At 35.6% G+C, this 9,434-nt stretch overlaps 2 protein-coding genes across 2 annotated transcripts; both read right to left on the bottom strand.

The window, feature by feature from the left end:
• Positions 1-841: 841 nt before the first annotated feature.
• On the bottom strand, positions 842-4,285 carry LOC111806144 (branched-chain amino acid aminotransferase 1, mitochondrial-like). Its single transcript, XM_023691507.1, has 10 exons — positions 4,014-4,285; positions 2,952-3,028; positions 2,700-2,871; positions 2,386-2,562; positions 2,181-2,312; positions 1,997-2,095; positions 1,608-1,724; positions 1,443-1,538; positions 1,245-1,357; positions 842-1,147 (listed from the first exon to the last, which is right to left on the bottom strand). The coding sequence occupies exons 1-10, from the start codon at positions 4,095-4,097 to the stop codon at positions 1,033-1,035; spliced, it is 1,182 nt and encodes a 393-aa protein (XP_023547275.1). The 5' UTR covers positions 4,098-4,285; the 3' UTR covers positions 842-1,032.
• A 1,303-nt stretch (positions 4,286-5,588) lies between these two features.
• Positions 5,589-7,746, bottom strand: LOC111806145 (homeotic protein knotted-1-like). Its single transcript, XM_023691508.1, has 5 exons — positions 7,321-7,746; positions 7,125-7,244; positions 6,895-7,030; positions 6,103-6,359; positions 5,589-5,977 (listed from the first exon to the last, which is right to left on the bottom strand). The coding sequence occupies exons 1-5, from the start codon at positions 7,729-7,731 to the stop codon at positions 5,756-5,758; spliced, it is 1,146 nt and encodes a 381-aa protein (XP_023547276.1). The 5' UTR covers positions 7,732-7,746; the 3' UTR covers positions 5,589-5,755.
• Between the last annotated feature and the right edge of the window lie 1,688 nt (positions 7,747-9,434).

The following is a 9,434-nucleotide window of genomic DNA, read 5'->3' as shown; positions in this document are numbered from 1 at the left end:
AAAAAAAAAAAAAAAAAAAAAAAATAGAAATAAAGTCGTGAGGCTGACGTACCAAAGCCAGTTACCAGACTGTGCGAGACACACTGATCAGAATAGAGCTAGATCCTCTCTATAGTAGATGCGTTTTAAAATTGTGAGACTGACAACTATAAGTAACGGGCCAAAGCTGAAAATATCAATATTTTTAATTTTTTTAACCTATTTCCATGTTTTTATTGAATTTAAAAATTATGTGGTGACGGTGAGGAACATGCCTGTTTTATTCGGTTAGAATTTGAACTTCCGAGGTATAACGGTCAAAGGAACAGGCGATAAATATTACCAAGACTTGAAGTTTGTTGGTGTGTGTTCTTTTTCCTTTTTCAGCTTCCAATCTATAGCTGTGCATGTCGGTCTTTATTTATGTATATTTTTCTTCAATATAATGTCACTTATTTATGATATTAAAATAAAGCTCGACGCACCAATGTCCAACGCATCATAAATTGTATTATAAGTTGAGCGATCTTTCAATGCGTTAAAACGTTAATCTTTAACTGTGATACTTGAGTAAAGTCCAAACGCTATGAATTTTATAACAGTCAAAGCCCACCACTCTCTAATATAATAATTGTGAGATCCCAATAACCAAACATTTCCTTATAATAAGAGTGTGGAAACCTCTTTAGTAGACACGTTTTAAAACAGTGAGACTGATGACGATACGTATCGGGCCAAAACAAACAATATATATCAATGTTGAAGATAACGATAGTTAAAAAAAAAAGTTAAAAAATTCATGAGCTATAATAACAATAAAAGGTAGTCCATAGGTTGAAGCATTGGTCCTTTGCTGACACCATAACTCGCCCACCATGTAGTTAATGAAAAGGCAGTCCATTCACAATTATTATTCACAATATTCAATGGGCTGTCCCCAATTTTTGGCCTACACAATATTATTGTCCAATCCACATTAATCACTCCAAATATTTGCTTACAATCCCCCAATTTATACATTAAACCTTTCTACGCAGAGGGGGCGATGAACACTCAACAGATCTCAACAGTCCATCCCATCTTATCCTCAATGGTTCCAGTTTGAATCCCAACAAGAGTTGAATACAGTTCCTGGCATGTCGTCTCCGCACCTGTTTGGTACTCAATCCTGCACAATTTACAATCAAATTCCTTAACATTCCCCAATGTAATTTGTATTTGGAGCAAAGCAATCACAGTGCATTAGCATTTAGCAGTTACATTACCTTCTATCCATACATGTGATGCTCCCAACAGGAGCCACCCCGACAGCCGTTCCCGTGCAGAAAACTTCACGAGCGTCCAACACTTCTTCCACATTAATAGCCCGTTCCTCGACCTGTATAACATTGATATGCCCATTATGATAACAATAACAATTACTCCTGGAACTCCTACATTCTTGATTCGGGATGAGATATCACCTCGTAACCGCGATCACGGGCAATGTCAATGATGCTTTTCCGGGTTACTCCTGGAAGAATCGTTCCATGTGTAGCAGGAGTTGAAATAACATTGCCCTATGGAAATGGAATCAATTACATTCTATCATTTCAGTATTACTCTTAACAATGTTGTAACAAAGATACCTTTACAATAAAAATGTTGCAGGAAGAAACTTCCTCCACATCTCTCTTATTCACTGAATCAAGGTATAACACATCAGAAAAGCCTCGGCTTTTCGCTCGGGTTATAGCTTTTAACACCTACACAGGAAAACATATCAGAACATGTTAGAAATGATGACTCTCCACAACGGTATGATATTGTTCACTTTGAGCATAAACTCTCCTGACTTTGCTTTGGGCTTCCCCAAAATGACTCATACCAATTTAGATAGTATTCCTCAGTTATAAACTCATGATCTTTCACTAAATTAACCAATGTGGGACTCACTCCCAATAATCCTCAACATAATCCTCAACAGAACATATGCAATTTATTCATGCAACAATTCTATTCATTGCTCAATACTTACCGGAGCATAATTCGAAATGCTTTTCACACCTCCGGTACCGCCACGAGATGCTCGGTCGAATTCATTCTCGACATATAGGTTCAAGGGCGCCGAACCTTCCTGTTTAGAACAAACCAGGAGTGTGTAGATGAATCATGTGTTCTTTTATGTGTAGAGATATTAGCTTCATTGAAAGAGTTCCCACCTTAAAATAGTTGCGAACAGGGGAAGCAAACACTAGAAAAGTATACTCAGGGGAGGGTGCCAACCCAAGAATGGGACCAGTTCCAATGAGCAAAGGCCTTATGTAAAGTGACCCTTTCCCCGGCGGAGGGACCTGTAAAGTGCAATCAATCAACCAAGCTCAACACTTACTTCTCAATGAAATAGGTACAAAGAGAGAGGAGTACCCAACGCCTATTAGCAATGGTAGTTTGCTTCACAGCATCAACAAATTGCTCGACGGTGGGCGACGGCATACACATTCGGTCAGCGCCAGCCCTCATACGGAGGGCGTTTTCGTGTGGACGAAACAGAAGAACCCCTCCATCGTCTTTCCTATATGCTTTTAGACCTTCAAACAATCCCTATTCAAATTTTCAACACCATTCCTTAAACTCTGTTAACCCTTTCATCATATTGCTTTTCTATCACTCAAAATAAACAAACACAAAGAAGATACCAAGTTCAATGCTTCCAAAAATGGTATGAAATCATAAGCTACCTGGCCATAATTTAGAACCCCAGCAGAAGGGCTAAGCTCAATGTTCCCGTAACGGCTGATTTGACCGCGTTCAAAACTCTCATTTATAGCGCATTTCATAATATACATATAATCTGTTGGCATCAGCCCAAATCCAAGACTATCCCAATCAAAATCGCAGCTATCACCATCACTGAAATTAAACAGAGACACCCAATCTCAGCATTTCAACAACCTCAGCATTAACAAGGTTATGGGTCGCATTTGAAGTACCTGATGGGCGATGATTGGCAAGGCTCCGGCATGGAAGATATTGCCCTAAACGCATCGCCATGGCAGCCTCCTCCAAGCTGCACTAATCAAAACTATTTTCTTTAAAATCAAACAAAAGAATCCCAAAATTAAGAAAATCCAATCACCCATTTCGTTTTCATTCTACAGAATTCAGAATAAAAACAAAGATGATAAACCCAGATGGAAAATAAGAAGATCATGGAACGACCAAATTTCCAGAATAATCGATAAACATCAAAACAAACAACAACAGTATACGACAAAACCAAAACAAAAGAGAAAGAAGAGTGTGGATTACGGAACACTCCACGGTTTCTAGACGTCCAACGCCTTCTTGGGGGACCGTTTAGCGATTGGCTCAGTATAATATAATTAATACGTTGAAAAGTTTTTACCTTTTTATTTTCTTCACCAGATTATTTAGATCAATTAAATGTCATCAAATTGGTAAAGTTTTTATTTTATTTTAATTCAACTTAAATAAATTTATGATTTTTTGAACCCATTCCGCACCTAATTATTATTTTTAATTTAATATAATAAAATAAAGATAAAATCGCCAGCTAGTTAATTGCTTATTCTAATTTTATTTTTGAAGAAATAGGCACATGTTTCTCGATATAAAATTCATTCATTAAAGTTATGTCCTTTTTCCTTTTCCTTTGTTTGATAAGAATAGATTCACGTGTATCACAACTTGGTATAATTTTAAAAAATTGCTTTAAAATTCGAAATTATAAAAAATAAAGAAGCTTAAATTCAATCTATTCATATATAAAATAAAAAGTTAGTATTAAGAAGAAAAGGACAAGACAACGTCAAGATCATGAGGATCACTTAAACTCTCTTTATCGAGAAATCAAGATCATGACGATTACTCAACTTCCATCCAAATTGGATTTCTCATTTTTTTTAAACAAAAATAATGATGAAGATCTGAAGAATATTGAGAACCAGAATCAAACAAAGAGATTTAATGATACATTACATGAAAAAATAATCCGAAAATAAAGGAGAGAAAGGCAAGGGATTGTCTCGAACCTTGGACGAGGAAGAGGGTGAAAAGGAAGAAGGGGGGCGAAGAGATGGGAGAAAGCAGCGGGAGAAGAGGCTTCTGTGGATCATGGTGGCTGGTTATGAATCCTTCAAACTTGAAACTCTGTTGCAGGAAAAGGAGGAAGGAGATGAATAAATATAATATAATTGAACTAATATATAGCAGAAAGATGAGGAGGAAGAGGAGGAGGAAGGAGATGAATAAATATAATATAATTGAACTAATATATAGCAGAAAGATGAGGAGGAAGAGGAGGCTTTGTTGGGTTTGGGATATGGAAGGATTCAAAGTACAGATGGACATTGAGTTATGGGTCGTACTTCCATGTCAGCTACACACAAACATGCCATCAACTTTCCACCTTTCTATTTCCACCTGTCCATTCTAAGTTTTTAGTTTCCACGTTACTAAATTATTATTTTTTTTTTATAAGAAAAAACTACAAATTCTTAAAATATTCTCGGCTCGACTCAATCTTATCCTTGCTTTCTTTTTTCTTAAAAAAATATTCTAACTTTTAAGTTCGTTGTGTTGTGTTGCTAAACTTTCGATTTTATTCCTTAAACTTCGAATTTAAATGGTAATTATAGTTTCAAACTTTATATTAAAATTAGCTTCGGGATACTAGACATTAATTGTTGATTTTTTTATGGTAATTATAGTTTCTAGATGCTAGACATTAATTGTTGAGTTATTATTATTATCTACTTAATTTTGTGGTTAGATTCAGGTGACTTAGGTTTGAATTTTGTACAATTTATTGGTTGGTTCATAGATAAACACTCATCAGATTTTATTTGGAGGTAATATTAATGCCCCTCTCTTCAAGTTAGCATTTTTGTACATAAACTTGAAAAAGCTTCATAAAGACAATGTTGAATTTTGTGCAATTCCCAATAGGGTAATTAGTTGGGTTTTCTTTAAATAATAATAGTAATAATTAATTATCTTGTTTGAATTAAAATTTTCTTCATCAATTTGGTAAAATATGTTACTACCCATAGTAAAAAATTTATAGATTTACACCTTCCAATATTTAACCAACAATGCTAGAATTTTGTCAAAGATATTTAATTTATTTGACGAAGGAAGATAGGGTGCCATAGCTCTTTCAATATTCCAAATAAAGTTTTTTTTTTTCTTTTTTTGCTTAAAAAATTAGAAAAAAAACTTTCTCTAATCATGTAGTTTGGTACCCTTAACTTGAAATAGAATTATTCATCATGCATATGATCGATTTTATAATTTATGATTTTGCAAATTATATTTTAAAAAAACATCGTTGTTATTAGAGAAATGAAAATCGGTAATATTTTAATATTAAATTAAATATACTAAATGACTAAAATACCCCTAATAATTGATCCAACGCAGCTTGACGCACTAACGATGAAGTTTGATAGTGGTTCGTTAGTTCAAATAATATTTGGGCTGGGCTTTAACGAGAGCATGGTGGTGCCTGGGTCCACAAAATACATAGATCCGTCCAGCCCACAATTGTTTCCAGCGGCGGCCCAAAACTTGAGGCCCATTTTTAATTGATCCAAAAAGAAAGGAAAAGAGTAAAGGGTGGATATTATTAATTGATTTGCATTTAGGAATATTCACCAAATGAGTAAAGACAATAAACAAATATTACCCTTTTTTTAAACATAGGATAGGATAGGCTAGCAGCAACTAAAAGGAGGGTATGGTTTAGAAGCACATATGTTACCGCAGCCTCCCCTCATGGCCCCAAACGATAATGGGAGTCACCCATGAAATGGCCATCGAAGTAAAAGGCGGCAGCAGCAGCAGCAGCAGCATTGGGATGATAAAACCCCTCCATGCCCATAAACTGCACATCCTCAGACGGCTTCCAGTGCCTTTTCCTCTGGTTTATGAACCAATTATTTATCTGTTTCTGGTCAAGCCCAGTTGATTCCGCCAGCGCCAACTTTTCAGCCTCCTGCAGGCGTTGCAAAATTAAAGAGTGTTTTTGTGGTTGAGGCATTTTCACGAACAGGTTGTGTGCAAAAAGAAAATAAAAAAAGGGAGGGAAGAGAAGGGAAGGGAATTAATTAATAGCGTTACCGAAGGGTATGGCCATTTGTTGTGCAATTCCCACCATCGGAGCAGCTCTTGCCTTGCGTCTTTTGGGAGCTTCCCTTTCTTCTTTTTCTTTGAAAGCTCCTGCTTTAGACTGCTTAGATACCCACTGTACTTCTTCAGTAAGTGATTCTTCAGCTCTCGCTCTGCAGCCCGTGGGTCCATTTGATCCCCTACCTCTCTTTCTGCTTCCCTGCTCTTCTCTTGCTCCTCCTCCGACCATCCCTTCTCTTCTGTCGCTGCTGCATTTTATTTTCATGTTTATTTATATTTCCACTCTAAATTATTATCAAAAATTTCTATACAAAATTAAATTTTATGTCTAATATATTTTTTTTAAATTAATAATTAATAAACTAATTGAATATCACCTATACAAATCTTTTAAACTTAATTCTTATTGCATTCTATTAAAAATAAGTTTTTATACGTTAAAAAGTTAAAGACTCTAATTACACATTATTAAACACATCTGAACAAAACCAGCTTCTAAAACCCATCAAAACAATAAAATTTATCCCTAATTAAGACCATAATCAGCACTAAATACTTCTTAACAAAACCCATTGAAATCATGATGGAATTCAAATTAGGGTTTTCTTTTCCTTTTTTCCTTTTTTGGTAAGTGGAAAAATCATTGCCCATAACAAAAGGAACCCCCAGAAAAGGGTATTCCAGTAAACAAGATTAAATGGGTTGCAAATAAAATTTAAAAAAAAAAAAAAAAAAAAAAAAAAAAGTAAAAAATTTGAAAATTTGAGAAGAAAAAAAGAGTACCAGATGCTAAGATTTGAAAAGAGGCATTGCAGAGAGTATTGAGCTGAAATTCAATTGTGTGCATGAAATCTGCAGCTTCTCGAATGGGCCTCGTTAGCTCCTCTCTATACTTCACCAACATCCCGTAGTAAGCTTCCTGTTCTCCATTCAAATTCACTTCTTATATAAATAACAATTCCATTTTTAATTTTAATTTTAATTTTAATTTCATTTCATTTAATTTAAGTTACCATGAAGTGATCCAGTTCTGGGTCAGTTGAACCGCCGGTCGACGCCATAGAAGACCGCCGCCGTTCAAATTCCTCCCCTACCGAACTAAGTTTCGCCGCTACCTCTGGAGGAGCTCCGACCTAATGAAAAACAAATTACATTATGAAGGGATGGCAATTAATTTTAATTGATCTCAAAATTAAAATTTAAAATTACCTTTTGGCAATCCAAGAAGGCTTGGAGGAGGTTAGAGAATAGAGAATGGGAAATAATTTTGGCTTTCATGGAATCCAAATCGTTACTATTATTACCACCACTACTGATTTGAAACTCTCTCATTAAATGGTAATGAAAGTCATGAACTTGATGATAATTCTGAGACTGGGAGCCACTGGGCTCCACTTTTACAACAAGATCCGACGCCGGAAAGTTACAGTCACCACCGAGATTAGTGTTTACCGCCATGATCTGACTCCCAAGAATGGAGGAGCCTCCGCCATTTGAAGAAGAGTGTCTAGTTACGAAATTGCCCCCAGGAGAAGAAGAATTTGTGGCCAAAACAGGGACTGAAGTGAACAAGAAATTTCCCCTCGAGCTATCACCATGAGGGTTGTACTGATCTTCCATTATAACTTAAAAGCAAAAAAGAAGAGAGAAGGCAGTAGCAGAAGAGAGAGAGAAAGAAAGAAAGAAAGGGCAAAGGAATGATTAGAAAACCCTAAAGTGGGAGAATAATTAAACAGTGAAGTTATGGAAAAAAGCAGGCAGTCAACTTCCAAAGGACACGGCCAAAAGGTTGTGTTTTTGAGCTGGGTTTTTTTTTTTTTTTTCTTCTAACAAATTGGGAAAGAAAATGAAAAATGGGTGTTTCTTTTTTCATAATTCATTTCCAATTGGTACACAAATTAGCTGATTTCGGAAATTTTCAGGAACCTGTTTTAGGTAAGAGGTTGCTAAAGTAGAGGATGCGCCATTAAAAACTACCAAAAAGTGTACCTATTCCCTGTCGCTGTCACAATTTTAGTGCAACTTATTTTAGTTTGAATTAGTTATGGAATATATGATATTCGTAATCTTACAGAATATATTAGTTAGGAAATATATTTTAGATATCTTAATCAGTTGACTTTGAATAGTAGTATATTTGATTTTATTATCCGGATTTAGTTAGTTTATATTTTCTTGGTAGATATTATTTAGTATCTTATATCCTATTTAAAGGTGGTGAATATCAATGAAGATTGAACATTCGATCCCAATTCTTTTTCTTATTCTTAAATCTGTATTCTGAGTAATAATATTTTCATATCTATGCACACTTAGGAGTGGTAGATATTGCGTCAGTTGGTATCAGAGCCAAGTTGGTACGGTTTAATATTATTACTCAACGAGATAATAGTGGGAGTGCTTCTATGGGTATAGCTATGGAAAAGCTGGTTGGCAATAACTATAGTTATTGGAAGTTATGCATGGAAGCTTATCTACAAGGGCAAGATTTATGGGATTTAATTGAAGGTGATGACACACAAATTCCAGCCGATACTCCACAAAATGCAAAATTACGTCAACAATGGAAGATCAAGTGCGGAAAAGCCTTATTTACCTTGCGAACTTTGATTAGCAAGGAGTATATTGATTATGTTCGTGATTTAAAGTCACCAAAGCAAATATGGGATACACTTCAAAAGTTGTTCACTAAGAAAAATACCGCTCGACTGCAATTTCTAGAGAATGAACTAGCTATGGTAACTCAAGGTAATTTTTCTGTTGAAGAATATTTTTTGAAAGTGAAAAATCTGTGTTCTGAAATTTCAGAATTAGATGCTGAGGAGCCAGTGAGTGAGGCTCGATTACGGCGTTATCTTATTCGTGGATTACGAAAAGAGTTTATGCCCTTTGTTTCCTCAATACAAGGGTGGGCAAATCAACCTACGGTAATTGAATTGGAGAATCTTCTTTCCAATCAGGAAGCCTTGATTAAGCAAATGACTAGCAGCAACGAGTTTTCCTCAAAGTTAGAAGGTGTGTTGTATGTCAAAGATCAAAGGAGACAGAATTTTCACTCAAGGCCTTCATCTAGCAATGAGAATCAATTCAGAAGTGACGAGTCGTCAAAGAAGCCATTTAAAGCTTGTTACAGGTGTGGAAAACCAAGCCACTTTAAACGAGATTGTCACGCGAAAGTGGTGTGTGATCATTGTGGAAAGCCAGGCCATATTAAACCAAATTGTCGAGTCAAGATGCAGGAATCAGAAGCAAATGCGGTACATGAAAATAAAAGTTCTCCAGATCCAATTTGGGAATATTGCTTAACCACTGAGGTTCTTGAC

The sequence above is a fragment of the Cucurbita pepo genome, chromosome LG11, assembly GCF_002806865.2.
Source record: "Cucurbita pepo subsp. pepo cultivar mu-cu-16 chromosome LG11, ASM280686v2, whole genome shotgun sequence".
Classification (NCBI taxonomy): Eukaryota; Viridiplantae; Streptophyta; class Magnoliopsida; order Cucurbitales; family Cucurbitaceae; genus Cucurbita; species Cucurbita pepo.
This window is presented reverse-complemented; position numbering and strand designations above follow the sequence as displayed.